The 24393-nt window shown below is 32.3% G+C and overlaps 3 protein-coding genes and 1 non-coding gene across 4 annotated transcripts; 1 reads left to right on the top strand and 3 right to left on the bottom strand.

Annotated features, from left to right (window-relative positions):
* The first annotated feature begins 405 nt into the window (after positions 1-405).
* On the top strand, positions 406-3346 carry LOC110689327 (protein ALP1-like). The gene is made up of 4 exons (XM_021866094.1): positions 406-1009; positions 1840-2360; positions 2477-2702; positions 2795-3346. The coding sequence occupies exons 2-4, from the start codon at positions 1842-1844 to the stop codon at positions 3283-3285; spliced, it is 1236 nt and encodes a 411-aa protein (XP_021721786.1). The 5' UTR covers positions 406-1009; positions 1840-1841; the 3' UTR covers positions 3286-3346.
* Positions 3347-11183: 7837 nt separating this feature from the next.
* LOC110689326 (zinc finger BED domain-containing protein RICESLEEPER 3-like) lies at positions 11184-15632 on the bottom strand. The gene is made up of 4 exons (XM_021866093.1): positions 15309-15632; positions 13006-13708; positions 12634-12815; positions 11184-11457 (listed from the first exon to the last, which is right to left on the bottom strand). Exons 2-4 carry the CDS (start codon positions 13689-13691, stop codon positions 11348-11350), a joined length of 978 nt encoding a protein of 325 aa, XP_021721785.1. The 5' UTR covers positions 13692-13708; positions 15309-15632; the 3' UTR covers positions 11184-11347.
* A 2616-nt stretch (positions 15633-18248) lies between these two features.
* Positions 18249-19561, bottom strand: LOC110689325 (mitogen-activated protein kinase kinase 9-like). Its single transcript, XM_021866091.1, has one exon. It carries the CDS (start codon positions 19514-19516, stop codon positions 18521-18523), a length of 996 nt encoding a protein of 331 aa, XP_021721783.1. The 5' UTR covers positions 19517-19561; the 3' UTR covers positions 18249-18520.
* Positions 19562-24111: 4550 nt separating this feature from the next.
* TRNAA-CGC lies at positions 24112-24184 on the bottom strand. The gene has a single exon. It is a non-coding gene; the product is annotated as a tRNA-Ala (tRNA).
* Positions 24185-24393: the final 209 nt, after the last annotated feature.

Raw genomic sequence — 24393 nt, 5'->3', positions numbered from 1 at the left:
ATATAATGAGTAATGACCAAAGCTATTTGACATAATATGATCCACTTGAGGTCATACTTTTACATACTTAAATTGTATTAGGTCATTTCAAAAATTGTGTACTAGCTAGTTTTACACCGTACTCAGTAATAGCTAGTAGTGAGTGTTAGTTAGGACAATTATTGCACACTTTTATTGACATAAGTAGGATCTACTTGTTAGAATTATGGTTTTTGGAAAAATTGATTTTTATTAGCTAAGATATACGGAGTACTCTTAATATAAGTTGTGACCTTGAAATTAAAAAATGCATGTTTGACAAATTAGTTACCGCTCATGTCATTGTATAGAGAAATAAACTTTTTTTTTTTTTTTTTTTTTTTTTTTTTTTTTTTTTTTTTTTAAGAATAGACCTTAAAAGTTTATTTTTTATAGAGAAATAAACTTTTAAGGTAGTAAATAAAAAAAATAATAAAAAAAAAAAATCAAACCGCAATCTCTATCTTTTTAAAAGTTTAACTAAATGCTTATGAATAGTCTTATACCAATTATATTTCTAAAAATGTCTATTTATTTATATACCCTCATTTATGCATACGAATCATATGTATGGTATTTTTATTTTTATTTTTTTTACCGGTGTAGTTTTTTGGCTTTTCTTCCTTATCTTTTAAACAGTTTGATATAACTCTTATAATTAGTGTTTAGACAATTATATACCCTTTAGGGGGCGTTTGGTTCGCGGAATATAGGTATGAGGTATGGGTTTAGAAGGACTAAAACCCATACCTTATGTTTGGTTGTCAAAAGTATGATTTTCAAACCCATACCTCAAACCCATGAGGTATGGGGTTTAGAAACCTTGGGGGGGAGGTGGGTTTGGCCCATTCCATTCCCCTAGGTATCAAATATAAGGAGGGAAGAATGAAGGAAACAGGAAAATTACCGCCAAAGTCCATCTTCTCTTCTGTCGTCATATTCATCCTTCACCCTTGAGCTGTTGAGCAGCAATAGTTCAGCCTTCATCCAGGTAATTCTTTTTTTTTTTTTAAATTTAATTAAAACCTTGTTCTTAAGGTATTATCAGTGACACAGTGATGCATAATTTGTTTCTTAATACGGATGGTACAGATTTTATCATGTTGATTACCCTCCCACGAATTTTCGTTGATTGATTAGAGATACATAAGTATTCACACATAAATTAATGATAACATATGGCAATAGATGAACACTTTTTTGAAGATGCTTGTGATTTGACTGAACGGTTGAATGTTGTACTGCTGAATTTGGATAATCATATCTCTTTGGTTGGACTCATGTAAATTCCATGTTTGGCATCCCAGTAAATCTTGTTCTTATTTTATGATATTTCCCTTCTTTTTTTTCTTCACTTTTTCTCCAAATTTGTTGTATAATTATTCTGCATAGCTATATATTTTTATCAAAGTAGTCATATTTTGTATGAAATTTATTGAATTTTATCATAATAATTGTATATATTTAGCAGATTTTTTATTAACTCAAAAAAAAATTACCGACATATAATTGTGAAATAGTTTTGATGTATGAAATGGATGTTCATTATTGCGGGTCCACTATTGTGAGCTATCTTTGATTTCATTAGCATATATACATACTACCTGTTGACTTTTCTTTCTTAATTCTTTGTGTGGATTGCCGATTGCATGCCTTTCTTTGGCTTTTGCTCTTGTATTTTTCTTTTTGCTCCCACCAAAGGTTGTATATATATTAGGCAAAAAGGCACTTAGACAATGAAATAAGAATATTAGGAAAACATATGAGTAAATACTAATAATCAATTTATAGGGTAATCCTTTTTGTGTTGTGTTTTTACAGAAATGGAGTCATGTGGACTATCCTTGTTAAGGAGGAAGAGAAAGCGACAAACAGAACTACTTGTATCTTTAATAGTTATAATAAATTTCATGATTCTCATGTATTTCGTGCTACGTAGTTTAGGTGTAACTCTACATAAAATACACCGAATTAGAGATAAGAAACGTAATATATTAGTTAATTTAAACTCGTTGATTAGAGATAGTGATGTTGCCTGTAGGAGTGAACTGCGTATGAACAGACATACTTTTGGTGTACTTTGTGAGATGATAAGCGATATTGGTGGATTGAGAGGGACTAGAAATATGAGCTTACAGGAGATTGTAGCTATGTTTTTGTATACATTATCTCATCATAAAAAGAATAGGTCGATAGGACATTACTTTTATAGGAGTGGAGAAAGTGTTAGTAGACAATTTAACCTTTGTCTCCTTGCGGTTCTAAAGCTACATCATCACTTGCTCAAAAAACCTACACCTATTACAGAAGATTGCGAGGATAGTAGATGGAAATGCTTCCAGGTATATTTAACATTATTAAAATATTATATAAAAAAGCTCATTCTTTAATTGATTAAAAGCAATGTTCTATATACATCCTATGTAAATAATCTAGTGTATTTTCATTTTAATTGTAGAATTGCTTAGGAGCTCTAGATGGTACATTTATTAAAGTTCATGTTCCAAATGAGGATAAAGGAAGGTATCAAACAAGGAAAGGAAACCTTGCAATGAATGTTTTAGGTGTTTGTACACCTAACATGGAATTTGTTTTTGTCTTACCTGGATGGGAAGGCTCTGCACATGATGGTCGTGTTTTACGAGATGCAATTTCGAGGCCTAATGGTTTAAAGGTGCCTCAAGGTAAACCATATGATTAAAAATAACCATATGATATATAACAATTTTGATTACTACAACTAATAATGATTTCAATCTATTCTATGATTTTTAAGGTTGTTACTTTTTGGTAGATGCTGGCTACACTAATTGTGATGGGTTTCTTGCACCATATAGAGGGCATCGTTATCACTTGAAAGAATGGGGGGATCAAGTACCTGTAAGTGCTGAGGAGTACTTCAACATGAAACATTCTAAAGCTAGGAATGTAATTGAGAGAACTTTTGGTTTGTTGAAGGGAAGGTGGGCAATTCTTAGAAGCCCTTCTTTTTTTTCAACTCGCACACAAGGTCGCATTGTTACAGCATGTGCTTTATTACACAATCTAATTCGAAAGCACATGCCCACAAATTTTGAGGTTGATGAGTCATCAGATGAGAGTGAGAATGAGGATATTGGTGATAATGTTGAATACATTACTCAAGTTCAACCATCAAATGCTTGGATCGACTTTAGGAATAATTTAGCGCAAACTTTATTTAATGCTTGGAGAGCTAGGAAAAATAACGAAACATGTTTTTTTTTAATGAATAATGACTCTCTTTAGTCTTGTCCTTGTGTTTGGTGTTTTGTGAAACGATCTTTGTATTTTATGATTTTTTGTTTCTCATATGTGTTTTATGTTAATCAAGGGACATGATATTTTTATTTAACTTTTAATTGCTTTCATTATGTGATAAAATATTGCTTCCTACATATCATAAATAAAATATCTGGTTATGTATTCTTACTTAATTGATTAATTAGGATGGCTACAAATGGTCAAAGTTCTCAAAGTGGAAGAGGTAAGAATAAGCGCTTCTAGAAGAAAGAGGAGGAAGAGGCTTTGATTGATTGTTTGTTGGAGTTAAGTTGTGACCAACAATGGAAAGGAGAAGGAGGGTTTAGGAATGGATACTTGAATCAGTTGGAGCTTATGTTGAACACTAAGTTCCCTGGATGTGGTTTAAAAGCCATTCCTCACATTGAATCAAAGTTCAAATGGTTCAAAGATAAGTATGCAATAGTTTCTGAAATGATTAACAAGACATCCGGGTTTCAGTGGGATGAGGAAACTAGTACAATACAATGTGACAGACAAGCTTATGACGATTTTTGCAAGGTAACTAATTTCTTTATTTATTTTTTAAAATCTTGCATTTTACTTAATCTAATATAACATATAACTAATGTTTTTAGATTCGTCCTAAAGCTGGAGGATTATGGAAGACTCCTTTTCCTTACTTAGCAAGCTAGATGATATATTTGGTGTTGATAGAGCTAATGGGCTTGCGGCTGAGCTGCCTGAGGACTCTATCCATAACCTTGAAAAGGACGTTGTTCACCTTGATAATGATAGTGACAATGAAGAGTTATATGATACTCTTTCACCTGGTTTAGCTACAGATTATACTCAACCCCAACCTCCTCCTGCTAAGAGAATGAAAAAGGAAAAGACTCCAAAGACTAATGAGAAAAAAAGAGCTACTCGATTTGAAAATTTATCATCTATTGACAATATGGCAGTTGGATTCCCTGGTTATATGAAAGATATGAATAATCATCTTGCTACTATTGCGTCTGCCATGAGTACAACACAAGAGCGTGAACAAGAGATTGTTGAACAAAAGAGAAGGCTATTATCTGAGATTGGAGGTTTGCCTGGAATTACCCAAGCTGAAGTTATAAGAGCTGCTAGTTTATTTTCATCAAATCCTAGCCAAATGGAGATTTTCTATTCAAGTCCTAATGATGAATGGAAAAAGGAGGTGGTGCTTGACCTTTTGAGTCGTAATGCTTGAAATAATCTGCCTATTTTCATGACAATTTGCCAAATGTGATGGTTTATGAATTTGTTTTCTTTGAATAAATATGTTCACTTGGAATTTTAAACAGGGTTTTTGAGTGTTAGTTTTGATATTAAATAATTATCTCAAGTATTGTGATAATTTTGAATGTGTCTGTTTAAAATTTAACTATTGCGTTGTAGTTATTGTTCTTAGAGAATTGGCTTTGCTTGTTAATTAAAATAAAGATTTTTGAAAAAATAGAGTTGGTTCCTCATTCCAATAAATTTCTAACCAAACAACATGTAAGGGGATGAGATCTCATTCCATAATTGAACCAAACACATGGTATTAAGTATCAAGTTCTAACCCCATACCACTTTAACCCCATTCCTGATTCCAAACCCATACCACTTTGCGAACCAAACGCCCCCTTAAAATTCCAAGCTGAAAGAGATTTCTGGACATGAGTAAGTATTGCACATTTTTTTAAATTTTGGTTAAAGAGAGAAAATAGATGCATAAGCAGCCTACCCTAGTTGTTGGATAAATAATTAAATATAAGAAAAATAATTTTTTAATTTATATAACCATTTAAAATTAAAGTTAGTTGATGATAGGCCAAGTAAATTATAACGAAAAACAATCTTAAAATTTTTATATGTTCTTTTATTGTAGATACACAATATTGTAGGTTGGTTTGTTATTCAAAGGAACAATAAAATTATACTTATGTTCATTTACTTTCCAATAAGAAGTCATAACCTTGTAGGTTCAACTGTTCGAGTCTTGACTTGACCCTATTTTATTTTGAGGGGTGGAAGTCGATGAACGTTTAAAGTGTCACATACATACATATCATGTTAACGACTTAACGTTAATTTAAGTAGATATATAGATGATAGATCTATATGGAGAAGGCATTAATTTGTTCGCTATAGTTTTAGGAATATAGTATATGTATAGATTATTAATCCAATCCCTAACCGCGTTAATTAGTAAATGCTAATCTTCTTCTCAATCGGACAATGTTTGATGTCTTGATGAAACACATGCACTAGCTTAAGACTACTTAAGAAAGCTGAAATTTTATTTCTACACTTTTTAAAAATAAAATAAAATTACAAGGTCCCTCTTATTTAAGAGGCCGTCATTTTATTGCTAATAAAATTATTACGTATCAAAAAAGTACGTATAAATAAATTGTCATCAAGAAATTAAAAAATAAATAATTTAAACTACAAAATGTTGCACTCTATACATTAATGCACATTTATCATATCCTAGTTTATGTGTATGTTGTGTTAGCTAGCTAACTGTATGTTTTTGTAATTACATGAAATAATGGGTGCATGCAATGGCATGCAAATGATACAAGACCACTTAAAACTAGCTAGCAATGGGGGCCCTTGCCACCAGGGATGTACGAGCATGAAGAGCTTCCTGAGTGTGGCGACGCCCCTTTAGGCAGCAACTGGAAGAACAACGACGACATAACATCACTCTTCGCCAACCATTCCTCACCGCGAAAGTGTCTAATGGCAACCACATCATGAATATTTGCCACAAGAACACATAAAATTAAACTTATAACGAACAATGATCTCATGCTTAATTTCAAACCCATGATCGATATATAATATAAAAGAGTATGAGACGTGTTACTAATTTAAAGAGTTGTTAATAAACGTAAATAAAGCTTTTTGGTAAGAACTTAATCACTTCGTTAAAGCTTTTATGGTTGTTTGTTGTTGGATAGGCTACTTAGAAATAGATATGATGATATGAATGTGGTATGATTGTATATATATAGGTGTTAGTTCGTTTTAGTTAACGTGATCAGTGAACGAATTTAACGCTGTTTTAGTTGTGTGTATTATTCAACGTTATATTTCAAAGGACTTGGGCAAGAAGGATTCTTTGTTTGACTCAGTTATCGGTCAATCACTTTGAACTGGTAACTACTTCATCTCCAATTAATAATCAAATCTTTTACTAATGAAAATCCCTCTCCATAAACAAACACTGTTCAAATACAAATTTAATTTTTAATCAGTAAAATTTAGTAAACTTCAAAGAACAAATACAATAGAAAATATATAATCACTAAAAATAATTTCAGTTTAAAATAAAGTGAAAATTAAAGAACTTAGCCTAAAACTACTAGTAAAACGACAATAATTTTAGTTAATTATATAGAAAAACCAAATACGGATTAACTATTTATTATATACATAAATGGTCAATTATTATTTATTTTTTATGTTTTGATAAAAAAGTATATATATACTGCCAAGCCACGCACTTATGTAGGTAAATTTATTCTGATAAGTTAGGGTATAGTTTTGAGAAAAGATTATACATGGAATTAATTAAGGTTGTTTAACATTACATAAAAGCAGCGAGCTGAATTTTTGGTAGTTCTAATTGATATTTCATCACCTTTCAATAAGTCAGCATTCCCTAATAAAATTTAAAAATAAATAAATAAATAAATCCTGCAAGTCTAAAATACAAGAAAGTCAATTCATTCTACAAATATTAAGTATCTTTTTCCTTTTCCATTTTTTATTTATTTTTTTATTTTTTATTATTTGACATTGACATATCAAGTATCAACGTATAAAAGGTATGATTATAAAGTGGCCTAATGTCATTCTTTGATTGAGATGAATCGTATGACAAATTGACAGCTTTGCTTGGCAACTTATTTCAGCACTTTAGATATGATTGAAATAAATTATTTTGACGAGTACCTAATGTAAATAGAATTAGAGGTGTTGAAATGGACTTTTATGTTGCTAAATCAATATTGTTAATATTTTCTCAAAAAAAAAAAACAAATATTGTTAATAGCAATAAAAGTATTAGGATCATAACATTAGCGTGATCGATGTGTTTTAAAAAAAATATTAATGACATGTGATTGTTAGGATATATTTTGAATAAATTAAAGAATGTCATGATTATTGACGAATAATAATTGTAATATACTCCCTTCGTCCCTTATTTTTTGCCTCATTATTAATATATGGGTCAAACTTATAAAGCTTTGACCATGAAGTCTCACTAATTTATGAGTGATAATATATTAATGTGGGATATTGTTTGAATCGTTTCATTGCATATTTTAGTGATATCTATTTTTAATTTCTATGTATGTATAGAAATTGAGATAATTACATTTGAACACGTGTCTTAGAAACTGTAAAAGTCAAATGGGACAAAAAATAAAAGACATATGGTGGTACTTGGTATAAAAATTGGTTCCCTCAAATTTTGCATGACTTATTTGAAAAGGAAATATATATAATGTTGATGATGACTAATTATGTGCAAAATAATAATAAAATAGTTTAGTAATGAACGAAGGGAATAAAATGGTGTGTTGGTGAGTAGAATATTGCGTCCTTAGCTTTGACAATTGAAGCAAAGTCGTCGAAAGGCACTTTGCAAACTTCTAAGGTCGTTACATGCAGGCTTGAGCGTACACATCTTAAGTTTTGGGAGCAAACTAACCATATGGCTTAGTCAAGTCATAGATTAAGTGAAGACTCGGACTCCTACTCTTGGTTTTGTTATACGATTAATGCATTTACTCAGCAAAATAGATTGTGTTTGTCTAGGATTTACTACCATAACGGTGTATCCGTGTAAGTGTTTGGTAAATGATACGGAGTAATGAGATGTATGTATTTTTTCGTAATCTTGCCCAAATAGGCAAATATGTATTTATCTTGTAAGATTTTATTATTAACAACATAATATCACTCATATTTTTATTGAAGGAAATACGGAGTAATTTGACAGTTATTAATATTTTGCATGGTAATTATAATTGTCCGTGGAAGCTTAAACTGCTGATGGATGATGTTAAGAACATTTTGGAATTTTCTCGGCCTTCAAGTCCCAACATATCTATCGTAAGGAAAGGAAAACCAGACAACATATTATTTTGCTTCTCTAGGGTATTCAACTCCGAGGCACCAAAATATTAATCCTTTTATGAATAGCAAATTTTCTTATTTTCTATTTCTTGAAAGATTAGGGCACGGTCTTGCGAAAAGACGTTCCTAATCAAATCCTCGTATTTACTTCCAAAAACAAATAAGACTACATGTCAATTTGTGACTTGGTTGACCCTATTCCAAACCTGATTAATGAGAGAGAACTCAAACCCGACCCAAATGACTCAAAATTGACACTATTCAACCCAATTACCATATTTTGTAATTATTGAAGCCACTTGAATCAAACGACCTGAATCCGACCTGTTGATCCGAATTAACAAATCTACATGGTGCTTAACACTAGAAAAGAGAAGAAATAAGGTTGATCCAAAAAGCATAATGAAAGTGGAAAGGTGGAAGCAGCCCATAATATTGGGGGCTTCATTGGCCCATAATATGAGAATGAGTATAAATAGGGTTAGAAAGAGAATGGAAAAAGGATAGGATCAATGAATCATACTTCATAGGGTTGAAAGCAGTAGCCGCCAAGCATATTGTAAAACCCTAAAATAATGATCTATAAATACCTCATTCTGTCACAATCATTTCAATTTGGAGTAAAAACCAAACAAAGATCGATCCAAATTCATTTGTTTAGACAGAGAAACCACGGTTGAGTTTCTCAGGAATTCTGTCTCTCTTTCTTAACCGTGTTTCTCTGCCTAATCTGATGGACTCTGGATCTAATTCCACATATCCCTCAAATAAAAAAATTAAAAAAAAAATTAGACTATTTTTTTTTTTTTTTTTTTTTTTTTTTTGTGCAGAGGAAATTCAACTTTGGTTTTGAATAATTCAGAATATGTCCCTGAGATTGTTAATATGTTAGTATTTAATCTGATTCGTCCAAATATACTGTAATGGCCCATTTTGAATTAAAATTGAAATTAATTATCAGTTGCATAATTGTTAGTCTCAATTTTAATTTCTGGATGCTATGCTTCTCTGATTACGGAGTATTTCTTTTTCTGAAACCCTTAATTTTAAATTTTGATCCAATTCCAGTATTCCATTAGATACTTGGGACATATTTATCGAATTAATTAAGAAGCATTCTTTGGGAGGTATATTTTCACATATCTTCAAGATGAAAATTAATTTAATAAGGGTTAAAAGGTGTTAAAGGGTTTTTCCAATTTAGTTGTGACAAATAAAGTCCCTTAAGCATATTGTTCCATCAGACAATTCATCCTTAATTGCAGCCATATGATCATTAAGCACGGAGCAACCAGTATCAGTCTTTCTCATGAAATAACTCAGTCTAATTTGTTCGGGTGTGCACCGGTTTCTTTAATTATACCTTTTGAATAATGAGAAATGGAGTAGGTGACGTGGCACAAAAACGTTTTTAGTAACGCTTTTTAATAGATTGTATTATTGAGTTTATAAAAATTGTCGAAGATTATATTGTTTGGATTGAAATCAAATCTTCCATCTTTCCGTGCACCGTCTAAAGTGTCTATAGAACTACAGCCAATTCGATTATGAAATGCATCTACTGACTTTTAAAATTTGTTATAACATTTTATCCGGTGGAGTTGTTAAATATCTGTAGAGAAAAGAGGATAGGACAGAATATTCAGCAAGTCTTAGCTGGAGGAGGCATGGAGGATCACAACTCTCCTAAAAATAATTCAATAAATGGTCTGACTTTTATGGTAATCGAAATATCCTAAAATTAAAATCTGCTTGCTGGTGTGAATGTGTGGTGGACTGGTGGTGTAGTTGGGATAGGAAAAAGATCATCAACTTCATTATATTTCGTATTATTATGGTATCACCGTTGGGTTAGCACTTAGCAGGCTCGACGAAATCTATTTATAAGATTAATGATAAGGAAGACTATACATAGTATTAGATTAAAGATCTGTTTTAATACGATTATTTTCAGTTCAGCTCTAATAAGTTCAGTTCAACTCATTTCACTCAATGAAAACAAGCCCTAAAGCATTAAACCATTCTAATAAGGTTCCTTATAAAAAATTTCGTTATAGAATGTTGTTCATTGTATTTTCCCTTTTGAAAAAAAAAATTAAAACAATAAAAAAATTATCTATTTGCAAGACTCTTATTTCAGTAATCTGTGTTAGCTGTGGACCCTGTGGTATCTATTGTGAGTGTTTTGTGACTGCTTCTCTTCTTTTATCTTGTACAACTACATTTTCTTTTCTAATCTATCCACATTCCAAAGCTATGGACTTAAACTTTGATAGAAGTTGGGATTGATGAATTGATTGGTTATAACCTTCTCCTAGGATTCGCATTGGAAGGTAATTTTCAATATAATGTTGCCTTTTGGCATATTTGGAATAGGGGTGTCAACGGGGCGGGGCGGGGCGGATTTTGGCATTCCCATCCCCATCCCCGCCTCACATTTTCATCCCCATCCCCATCCCCATCCCCATGTCGGGTCTGAAAATAATCCCCGTCCCCGCCCCGGCGGGTCCAACTCTAAAACCACCCCCGCCCCATCCCCGTCCCCGCCCCATACCCGCCAAACCCCCACCCCATACCCGCCAAACCCCCGCCCCATCCCCGCCAATTCCCCGCCCCATACCCGCCAACTTAGTATTGAGAAAAGCAACTGTCTTTCAAGTTTCAAGTGTCAACTGAAACCCTGCAGACTTCATAGTAGACTAATGAAAAAGTAGCAGTGCATACAAATCCCATTAACTCAAATCCAACAAAAACCACTGCAAGATCAACCATTTTAAAAATAACCATTTTAAAAAAAAAAAACACTAACTCCAAATTGTCCAAAGTCCAAATATTAAAAATAACTACAAGTCTACAAATATTCAAATACATAACAAGAAATTCATTAGGCCTTGAATTATTCGGTGCAAAGTCCACTTGTTCCAGAATCGATATCACATGTTTCAAATCCTTCCTCTAATTCTCCCACTAATTTAGCATATTCATCATCCTTAAATTCTCCACAATCTGCAAATACAATGTGAATTAATTAAAATAAATAAATAAATAATATTATTAATTAAATAAAATTTTATTTTAGCTATTTACTTTTAGAAGCAGCCCATATCCAATTTTGAGTACACATCAAAGCTTCTACAGCTTCCGGTAAAAGCCGACTACGATAAGGATTAAGAACCCGACCACTTGTGCTAAATGCGGACTCTGATGCAACAGTAGAAACAGGAATGCTCAATATATCTCGTGCTATTTGCTGAAGAATGGGATATGTGCCTCCATTTGTCTTCCACCAGTTAAGAATATCAAAATCTTGGACTAGAGGCACATTAGCAGCATCTAAATACTTATCCAAATCTGATATATCATGACTTGAGTCCTTATCTTGTTGTAAAAATTCAGCAAATTCTTGCATAAAGGTCTCTTCATTGGATTTGCTACTACTACCCAAATCAAAATCTTGTTGGTTGCTACTACCTTGAGTTTTACCCATCTTAGACCCATATTCATCAACCAATCTTCGTAGAAGATCACTAATTCTACTAACCTCAATTTCAAAGTCATGCTCATCAAAAATTTTTGCAAAATAAAAGCGAATAAGAGCCATTTTGTATCTAGGATCTAGTATTGTTGCCACTCCCATTAAGCCATTCACACTAGCCCAATACTTGTTATATTTTTGTAACATAATGTCGGCCATTTTCCTTACATAATCATGAGGAGATAAAAGCCAACCAGAAATAGCAATTCTCAAAGCACAAATTTTAGGAAAATAAAGATTGGCCGTAGGGTAATTTGTTCCTGAAAAACTAAGGGTAGTTTTACTAAACACTTCCAAATGTTCACATATTTTCTCAACTTTTTCCCAATCTTCAGGGGTCGGTGGATTCTTATATAAATTATTACGAGCACTTAAAACAACAAACACTTCTTTATAACTAGTAGCAATAGAAAGCATTTCATAAGTAGAATTCCACCGGGTTTTGCAATCAAGTGCTAACTTTCTACTACACTCAGGAGTTATTTGCTTAGCCACTTGTTCAAACCTTTGTACTCTCTTATCAGAAGCAGTCCAAAACACAACACTATCCCTAATTCTTTGAACACCATTTGATACCACAGCACTTAAACCATCTTGAACAATCAAATTTAATATGTGAGCACAACAACGCATATGAAAAAAATCACCTCGCAATAAAAGTGAGCCATATGGAAACACTCCTTTCAAAATTTCCATCATTGCATCATTAGTTGAACAATTATCCACGGTTATAGAAGACAACCTAAGATCAAGATTCCATGATTGAATGCTTTCTTTCAAAGCATCAGCAAGAACCTCAGCAGTATGAGGGGCGGGGACATATAAAAACCTACCAAAACCAATGAAAATAACATATATTATTTGTCTATTCAATACTATTGTGGATATATGGGCTCATTATTATCATCCATCATCACAACTTATAATTCTTATGATTTTAAAATTCACACAAAAAACTATAGCAATACAAAGACAACCAAAAAAAAATAAACAAGTTATAAGTAACCAGAAAACAATACCTTATGATCCGACTTTGCAACTTCCATGTATTATCAATAAAATGTGAGGTGACCGCCATATAACCTTTTCTCTGGTTGTCAGCTGTCCACATGTCAGTAGTTAAGGCAATCTTACCCTTTGCTTTCCTCAACAAGGTTGCAACATTCTCCTTCTCAAGCTCATATCTTTTCATAATATCTTTTCTAGTTGTGTTGCGAGACGGCACTTTAAATCCAGGTTGGAGTGTCTTGCTATATTTTCTAAAACCAATATGCTCAACCATGCTAATTGGATACTCATGCAAAATAATCATCTCTGCCAAGTCTCTTCTTCCATCTTCTTGGTGGAATTCGTAAGGAGCCAATGTCATCGTGTCATTCTTATCATTCAAGTTTTTTTTTGTACCAAACATTCTTGTTTGTCGAAGATCTTGACATACTCTCTTTGGACATATTTTTATATGATCTTTCAAATGAGTAGTTCCTGCTTTTGACCCACCAGCAAGTAGCTTGGAGCAATGGTTGCACTCAGCTTTTATCACATCCCCAACTCTCTTTCTCTTAAAATCAGACCACACTGCCGAAGTATGCCTACTAGTAATTGGTAGGAGAGAAGGATCGGAATTAGTCTCTAGAGGACTTTCATCATCATCTATTGCAATTGGAGTATTACTAGCGGAAGTGGGAACACTAGCGTTATTTGACATCTCAGACAAATTCTCCCCTGTAAAAATTAAATAAAGACAATTAATGCACTAGACATATTGACTACAGTATTGAACACATTTGACATCTCAGAAACAGCAATAATAAATTAATAATAGCAAATTAGCAATGCACAGCAGCAAAGGCAGATCATGCTTCTAGCACAGCTATCGGAAGATATCATGTTGAAAGGCCTATCAATGCATAATGTCATACTGTAACTGCTATGTTAATATATTGTTGCTGCTGCATAACCAGTTAACCACCTATCACACTAAGTCACTAACCACTACATACAGGATACAACACAAATTTATAGCCACTGAGCCACATAGATACAAACACAAACGCTCACACACACCATGCATCATTCATAGGCTAATAGCCAGTCATTTTCAATTCAAATTTAGTAAAAAATCAGTATATATATTTTGAACTACAATACAATCAAAATTCATCCCCACTTAATTATATACAAAGTGTGTTAAGTTAGTGTGTACTACAGAGATTGATCTTAGTAAATGAATTAAATAAAAAAAAAAGTAACTAAATCTATAATGATCGAATAAGTGGTCAAATGACATAATCCGAATTTAGTTATCACACATAAGCTAAAATAATAAACATAAACTTATAAGTCTGAAATTAATGAGAAAAACTAATTACAATCTATACATATTTCGACTTTATTATATCTATTTTGTGAAATTAAATATAAAAAAACAAGTAATGAAAATTCTAGATTAAAACCCTAATAAACTAAAAAATTTGGAGGTCATCATATTCATACATTATCATACAAAAAATAACAGTAATCAACACGAAAAAATTTGATTTTTTCTTTCCTAATAGTTTCACTAGAACAATTTCTGGGAAACGGGGCAAAGGGTAACCACTCACTCACCGTCTCTTAAACGAATAATTCACCACCAACAATCAGTGTTCTAGCAAATTAATCACCTCCATATAGATCAAAGCAAACCACTAATTAAAACCCAAAAAGGGCTACAAATCCTAATTCATGCAGTCTTTAAACAGCATTAAACCATTAATCATTCTTATCTTTGTACATTATTCAGTCAAAATCATATTTTCCAGGACCAATTAATGACTCTTTTAGCTAAATTGAAAACTAATGAAAAGTACTCATTCTGAATACTTTTTCTGATCAAAATTTGACCAGCACATACGAATTGAAACAAGAAACTCAGCTTACAATCACAACAACACCACACAAATGCAACAATTAGGAGTGTTTCAAGAATGAACCAAACCAAATTACAAATTAAAGTCACACCGAACAGAAATCAACGGCAACAAATGTTCTAATTTATAGCAAAGTACTAATGTAAAATTGTTAGAATGGTAATTTAAGGAGGTGTATATGAGCAATATGGCAATTGAAAAAAAAAAAGTTCAATAATTGCATTAGATTGAAAGTATCATACAAATATAACACGAAACCCTAGCTCAATCAAATGAAATATTGAAAACCGCAATCGAACAAATCATAAATAAAAGACGAATCACATACTTTCAATCGAAAACCCAATTAAGAAATTCTTAATTGAACATATTGAATTAAGAAAACTCAAAGATAATAATGCGAAAACGTTTACCTAAATTGAATGAGTTGCAGCCTTGCAAGATCGAGGTTGAAGAAGAAGGATCGAAGAGATTTGATTGCAGACGAGGACCACGAGGTTGAAGAAGAAGGATCGAAGAGAGGGGTTTGAGGCTTGAGGAAGAGATTCAGCGCTTGAGACTGTGAGAGGAGAGAGTGAGGCAGTGAGGCTAGGGTTTTTGTTTTGAGAATGAGTGAATGACTGAATGAGGGTGGGTATTGGGTAAGAGAGTGAGGCAGTGAGGCTAGTCGGGTCTTATGCGGGTATGGGGTGGGTATAAAGCGGGTATGGGTCGGGTATGGAGTGGGTCAGGCGGGGCGGGGCGGGTACGGGGTGGGTCAGGCGGGGCAGGGCGGGGCGGGTATGGGGCGGGTCTGGGCGGGGCGGGTATTACATAACAACCATCCCCGCCCCATCACCCATGGCGGGTATGGATTTTAGACCCATCCCCGCCCCGCGACCCGCCAAAGCTAGACCCATCCCCGCCCCATCGGGGCGGGGATGGGGCGGGTCTCCTACTAGACCCGCCCCAGTGACATCCCTAATTTGGAAATTGAGAAATGATTGTTTTTTTAGATGAAAACGTATCATACATCCTGATTCATTATTTAACAGGTTAAGGACCTGTTCTGATTTACTAAATTGAATTGAATTGATTAGAGGTGAACTGGGTTGAATTGAATAGAGTTAAAATGAATTGTTTATAAAAGAAGGAAATTAGGAATTAAAATAAAACGAGAACAGGCCCTAAATTTATTTTTGCAGGGGTAAGGGAAAGAGGTTGCCTCTACTTAGATTAGGAGAGTTTGAGTTGGGCCGTTGGGGTGGAGAAGAACGTGCAATGCTATTGTTGGCTCATCAACTTGCAAGCTATGGAATTGGCCATAAGACACATATTCTAATGAATAGAGCTTTAAAGGAGTGCTACATCATAAGCTTACATAATTTTTGTATAGGAATAGATCGCATTGTCAATGATTAAAGTGACTATAATGGTCCACTCAAGGATAGACATGTGAATTTGAGAAATATAGTAAGTATCATTTATGAGAAAGTTAGAAATGTACAAGTCCAACAAGGGGGTCACTTTCTAAGGGTACTTGATTGTTTTCTACTACATTATCTACTAATCTACTTACATACTTCTATTTAGCCCACCAAAAAAAAATTAATTTTTTTTAAAATAAAAATATCAAACAGACCGCTTCTTGTAGAGAGGCGGTCTCTTTGATGCTGCTAACAGACTGACGTAGGTTTCCTTTTATAAAAATATCAAAGAGACCAACTATTAAGGTAAGTGGTCTCTTTGATGCTGCTATTGCATTTCCATTTTGGAGTTGCTCTCTTTCTTCATTAAAGAGACCGGTTATACTTAATAACAGGTCTCTTAAGTTATCTCATTTTTTTACTTAACAATTATTAATAATTTTTTCTTCTATTTATAATTTTATATCCTATATTTGTACAACCAATTTTAATATTTTTCCACAAATCTAAGTAAAAAATCATAAATTTAATGTAATAGTTTTATATTACTATTTGTTTGTAACATGTTATTTGTAATATTTTCAACTTGTAAGATTGAATTTTTAAGTAGTACGGAGTATTTGGTTGTATTATGGATTTTTGTGTCCTATTTTAGATTGAAATCGATTTGGTGAAATATAATTTTTTTATATATAATTTTTGGATTGAAATTAATTATGAACAAGATTTGGAAAAATTATTTGTACTTTAACAAGTAATCAATAATTGATAGTGACTCACCAAGTCGGAAATCCTGGATCCGCCACTGTACCACCTCCCCTTAAGGTTCACATTCTATACCACAAATGAAATATAAAAGCAGGGTCGTCTTAAACATTTTCGGATCCCTGTTCTAATCTTAAAAATAAGGCCCTTATTTAAAAAAAAAATTACAATTATAATAATGAAAAAATAAACTCATCTTTTTTTCAGCTTTTTATTTTTTAATTACTCTGTCAAGGAACATATTAATTTGGCAATCCAATCATTCAATTAAAAATTTTTGAAAATGAAAACATTTTACATTTGTGCTTGAACTTTACGGGAATTGCAATACATTGATGGGGTAATTAAGTTCTAGAAATCTGGTAAAATTGTGTTTATTTAGCTCTAATTCGCGTGTGTACAATAAGTTAGTGGAAATAGAATTTTATATTTTTTTAACAATTGGGCTCCAAAAATGTTGAGCCCTCAATATTAGGGGGCCCTGTGCTAAGGGTTTGTTTGCACAAGCCCTTAGCCGACCTTGGATAAAAGTCATTCAAGCATATAAACCAAACAACTTTAAATTATTATGCGATGTGATTAATATACCATATCTTTCTAATATGAGATTCCATACCAATCCATTTCAAAACATATATTTGAGAAGTTTAAAAATATCAATACAAAGGTCTGACTTAATGAATTGAACATAGCCTTAATCTCTTTTCTTCATTATATCACTTTCCTTACGTAATAAATATTAGATAAGATGTTAATAATAAACTTTTTTTTTTTTGAAAGAATGTTAATAATAAACTAATAACGAAGATAGTAAATATCTTCAACATCTACTTGTCATATTTGCTTACTCTAAATTTTATATACTACATCCGTTTGATATTATTTGAAACGATTAGACACTTTTCCTCTCTATTTTATGTCAAATTGTTGCAAATAATATAAAACGGAGGTAGTATATATATACATTAAAAAAAAAGTATCAATAGATAAATTTGTATTTGCAAGCAAATTAGCCAAACTATAAGGTTTGTATAACCGACCAATTATACTCTAATCCCTCGTTGTTGGTGAGTGGTGACATAGGTGTATTATAAAAATTCATGCACGTAAACTAAGCAATTTTAAAAAATGAAAAAAGCTACGATTATGATAGAAAACAAAAATCTAAAGCAAACAAAATAATGGAGTAGTTAACATTTTTGACAAAGAAAGGAGAACCAACTTTAGATCCAAATAATATTAATGAAACAAGTGGCCTCGAAGAAGAAACAAGTAGGCTAACTAATCTACTTGTATATTCCATCTATTCTACTTTATTTACATCCCAACACTATCATTCAACTACTCTCTAAAATTGACCTTAATTAATTCGGGTCGGGCCAATTCATTTAAAAATAAACCATAACTTAATTGATTGATTAAACTATAATAAATAATTATTAAAAATACGAATATTATCTAGTTTTACAAATAAATGGATGAGATAATAATTGAGCCGCGGACCACCGTTTAGTGGCTTCTTTTTGTAGGCAACAACCAACAAAGCTCCTAAACTCCTCCGACCCACGACCCTCGGGTAAGCTGGGCGGGTCCCCGAAACAAATCGCACACATTAAAGTAGCCCAATCGGGTCTTTCACCGGGTAACAAAAATGGAAAATAACCCAAATACAATTCCATTAAAGTTAGGCCCAAACTCCAAATATCACCCGCGTATCCATTATAATTCCCACCGTAGGTATCGGGATCAAACCTCTCGGGACTCATATAAGCACACGTGCCGACGTATGAGTTACAAGGATCCAGCGTCCTACCCATGATCCTCCCCACACCAAAGTCAGAAATCTTGACTTCCCAATTAGAATTTACTAGAAGATTCGAGGGTTTAATATCTCTGTGAACTATCTTATGTGAGTGAAGGTACTTTAAACCATTCAATATTTGTGTTGCCACGTTGGCAAGCAATGGTTCAGAAAAAGTGCCTTGGTTTTTAAGAGTATGATCAAGTGTACCACCATCCATGTACTCCATTAGTATTGCCAAGTCTCCATCTAATTTTTCAAAAACTCGATGGCATCGAACGATGTAGGGAGAATCCGACGAGATCATACGTCGGAGGATTTCCTTCTCGCGGCTGAGCTGACGGAGGTGAGTTGGGTTTGGGTCAGAGGAGACTAGCTTTAGAGCATAAACGGTACCGTTTTGCTTGTGAGCTACTTTGTAGACAGTTCCGCCGTTTCCACTACCAAGAACAGATAGTTTGGTGAAATCAGAGAGTGAAATTGATTGAACAGAAGAGTTTGTTGAGACGGTTGTTGCGGTGGTTGTTGCGGCGGTGGTGGTGGAGTGAGAAGGTGGTGGGAGTGGTAAAGGGAAAGATGGGCGGCGTTGGGAGTTTTCAGGGAGAGGGAGACGGAGGTTGAGTTGTCTACGCTCTCTAACTAATGCCATTTTTTTTAGAAGGAAAAGGAAGTGTTGATGAGAAATAAAAGAGGGGTTATATATAGTAAAATAAAATTAATAACATTTGAGATAATTTAATCAAAGCACGTGCATTTAATTTAATACATTTTGGATTTAAAGGAGAAGTAGGGAGGAAATAGAGTTTGGATTTGATAGGGATTTTGGAAGGATATGATCAATCATGTACAAGTGTATAACTATAATGTTGGTAGCACCTATATTTTATTAATTAATCAACCTTTAATTAAGAATCGTCTTGGGTAACAAGACTTAGGGCCTGTTCTCTTCCGTTGAAATTCAGTTCAGTTCAGTTCAGCTCAACTCCTGATTTCCTTCTCTTATAAAATATTCATTTCAGTTCAGTTCAGCTTAGTTGAGTTCAGTTCAGTTCAGCTAAGTTCAGTCAATGAGAACGAGCCCTTACTCCAATCTTAAATAAATAATATATAGCTCAAGATTATTTAAGTTACACAAGATGATAGGTTAATAAATTAACACATACACCTAAAATATCATAAATTAAAGGGATTTACAAGTATGTACACTTTATTTATTGGGTTATTAAGACACAATTTATATAATGGGCAATTATGTATATTCATGTGGGATATTGTTGTTAGTTTCGTCTTAATTTTATATTTTTAGAGTTTCAAATTTTTTTTGTATATTATTTATTTATCTATAATTACATATATGAAGGGTTGAGAGAGCGGAGAATAGCTCAAATGGTTAGAACTTCTCTGTTCTCTTCCGATTTCAGGAAAATAATGTATTAGTTAATCAATTAACTGATATACAATATACATACGAGTAGATCTTCAATTAAGAGTTGCCTAAAGTGATCTATTAACCGATATACCATATACGATTTGATGTTTAATTAAGAGTTGCCTAGAGTGATCTATTAACCGATATACATACATATACGAGTAGATGTTTAATTAAGAGTTGCCTAGAGTGATTTATTAATCGATACCATATACGAGCAGATGTTTAATTTAGTTGCTTCAAAAAAAAATTATTATTATTTTTATTTAGGTTGATATACCAAAGATTATTGTAGCTATACAAGTTGATAGGATAAACTATTATTTGACATAAACTACCTAAACATTATCGTAATTATTACACAACGTATGATAACTTTCTTGTGTTAGTTGTTACCGCTTATAAGTTTTAACAAATAAATCTAACAATTCCACTACAAATTACAACAATATTACTATTGACCTATCTCAATATTACTTCCACAGTTCCACTTCAAATCCTTGGTGCTTAATTACTAGCTGATTAATGTGTTAATTGTCCAAATTAAAGTGTTAATTGTCCAAGGAGGATTCACTAGAGCGGTCCTACTTAAATTTGGTTGTGACGTTTATTTAAAGATTAATAATAGCCAGGTTCATGTAATGGAACCTCAATTTCTACACAGCTTCTCACTAGTGGAGTGACTGTGACAATGAGATAACGACACAAGAGGCGGCAACCAATGTAATTCATGTTATTATGGGAAATTTATTATTTTTATTTTATAGTTGTATACTTGTACTATGCAATTTAATAATGATAGTTTTTTGGTTACTTTGTATTTACTTAATGGATATAAGTACAATAATTCATCATTTTCATAAAGGAGACAAATTAATAAAATCAACACTCCTCCCACTTTAGCAATATTAAGTTTTGACAAACAAATATTATATCGTTTGAATTTCATATTAGTGATGAAACACTCACACACACACACATTATTTCTTCTATTATTTCACTTAAATGATTACTCAGTATTGTCCAACTTATTACAAAAAAAAAAACAATGGTACTTTTTTTTTAATATTTTATTTATAGAAAAATACTATGGAGTATCATAATTCATAAGCAATCATGTATAATGTCTTTAAAATTTAATCAATAAGAAAATCTTGCGTAGACTTAATGTTTATACACACGTAACTGGCATTATATTCAACAAAATGGCTCCTAATTTTAATATAGTAACCTTATTTCTTTACATAGTAACCTTTTTTTAAAAGTTATGTGACCTTTAATGTCATTATGAACTTAAAGTACGGCATTATATTGAATTGTGATCTAATTTTAACATACTGGTGACCATTATATTAAAAATTTCATTAAAAAAATTAACCTATTGTAGCTTTTAATGTCACACTAATTTAACCTTTATATTAATATAGTGACTTTTTTTTATTACTTCCCCCATTTCATATGAAAATTTTAAGGTACAGTCGCCTATACCTAGCAAGGTACAGGCAAAAAACGCGAAAAGAACATGTAGCAGTTTTTAAAGAACATAAAGTTGTTTTGTAAAGAACATATAACTGTTTTGTAAAGAACATCCAATTTTATTTTTTTATACATCTAAAGAACATCCCTAATATTTATAAGGAACATGAAAAACATGATTTATGTATATTCACCATAATTTAAAAAAAAAAAAATCATAGAACATTTCACAATAAGTAATTAACATTATATCACAAAATAAAAGTACATTACACTGACAATTAAAGAACATGAACATATGTTCTTTTCACTCTTTTTTAATATAAATATGTTCTTTTTACTTTAGATATGTGTTCATTACTTTTTAATAGTATGTTCTTTTCATTACAACAGTATGTTCTTTACATGTGTGTAATATGTTCTTTTCGCGAAACGACTGTACGATGCAAGGTACCAACGCCTGTAGGAACCACACATTGCATTTCATAATGTTAGTCGCATATGAAATCAATCATACTGAAATACTATCTGAAAATTGGTAGTGCCAAAGAATAGCTCAACCATTAATTTCAAAGGGGTTTTAAACAAAGAATTATGTTGTTTTCTTATATATGAGGTGTTACAATAATGCGACTTTTTTTGATGGTCGGAGAAACAAGTCTTTCTAATATTTAACTTCAAGAACATTATATTTAGTACATGATGTATATATAGGACAAGTTTTTTATAATCTGAACATAAAACAAATAAATCAAGTAAATAATATGACAATACACCGTCATATTTTTTTTAGTTAGCATTCAAACTAGTGCAAGTTTTTATATGTATATATACATTTAAAGTCAAGTAATTATAAGATTAATTTTTATCATTGACCTAAAATAATGAATAATTAGCTAAAATAAGGTGACTTAGGCCTCGTTCTCTTCACCTTATTTTGCTGAACTGAAATTATTTTTACTGAATTACTTTTTTTTTTTTTTCCTGAAGTTAAGAACTTAAATTAATTTTACTAAAATGAAATTATTTTTGCTGATTTTTTAATTATAATTCTTCTTTTAGAAAATTGAACTTATTTTTACTGAATTGAAATTATTTTTACTGAACTGAACTTATTTTTACTGAACTAAAATTTACTTATTATTATTTTTAATATTATTTTAAGGTGACATTAACGATTGCACACTTGCACTTTGGCTGTGACAAAAAAACCAGGCTGGTTTAGATAAGTATAAGTTTTAATCGGGTTGGTTAAAATGGGCCCCTTTGATTTGGCAAGTGGTGATGAGTAGAGTTAGTGGGATCAAAAGCGATTGATCGATAAATATATGTCATACTTTGGATCTTCGAAACATCATGATATAAATAAAAAGTTCCATTATATTAATCTTTGAATTGTATTAATTAAGATAATTATCTTGCTAGTTTTGGTAGGATGATGGTTCTTTTAACTTTATTTGGGCACGTAAGCAATTTTGGAACATCATCATTTACATCAATGCGCGCAAGGAAGGTGATTAGGAAGGAGTGAGTCACTAACTAAGCATTTATGTATGTGAATGTTATTTCATGGAAACGTCTATCCCTTTTTTACTTTTGAAGAAAAGTCTGCTTATTACTCCGCCCACTTGTTCATGCACTCCTGTCGTTTTAACTGCGCAATCATCGTTTCATAATCATTAAAAATAAATACTACCTCCCTTAATATTTACTTGCAACTTTAGGGTATTATTTGAGAGATATAAAATATTCCAAAGTTGTAAATAAATGTTAACGGATGTAGTAATTAGATATTTCTGTCTTTAGTTACGTCACTTTTGTTTTCGTGAACTCTTAGACAATTTTTAGAGTAGAAAGTGGTAATTGGTAGAAAGAATGAAGGGTGGCCCTTGCGACATGAAAGAAATAGAGAGAATTTATTAGGAGTACTTAAAAAGGAAAGCGATGCAACTAGTTTAAAACTTCCTTTTTAAAAAAGTAACGCAACTATCAAAATGGAGGAAGTAATTAGATGTTACTATCTTTAGAGGTTTTTTAGTGTCCAACAACACCATACCACCACCCGACACACCAAAACACTCACCAAGTAACTTTTGATCAGTTGAGTAATGATCGAGGGCTCGTAGTCACATCGTGTGGCCCATAACATGAAAATTTGTGTTGTATTTTAGTGCAACAATTATACGAGTAATGTATTATTATATCTGCCATCTTTTAGTTTTGAAGAAAAATATCAAACATGAGATTTCTTGCAAATTGACTTCTATCAAACTATCAAAGTGGTTGAACCTTTGAAAAAAGAGTCCAATTTCATCACACCCCCAAAAAACAATGCACTCTGGAGCTGCGGGGAATCGAACCCCGTGCCTCTCGCATGCGAAGCGAGCGCTCTACCATATGAGCTACAACCCCAGAATTGTTAGTTGCTTAATATTTCTAATCTTACTTAATCCTATTAATGTTGTGGAATGCAGACTTCCATAAACAGTATTTAGAAGAAGTTGTTATGCTAGAAAGTTCTCTTTAGTCTCTACAATCCTTGATCCTTTCCTAGAATTCCTTTGATAACAGAAAAAGAAGGAACCCAGTAGAATCTATACACTTGATTAAAGATTCATGCC

Source organism: Chenopodium quinoa, unplaced genomic scaffold (assembly GCF_001683475.1).
Source record: "Chenopodium quinoa cultivar QQ74 unplaced genomic scaffold, ASM168347v1, whole genome shotgun sequence".
NCBI lineage: Eukaryota > Viridiplantae > Streptophyta > Magnoliopsida > Caryophyllales > Amaranthaceae > Chenopodium > Chenopodium quinoa.
The sequence above is the reverse complement of the archived record's forward strand: the minus strand, read 5'-3'. Positions and strand labels throughout refer to the sequence as shown.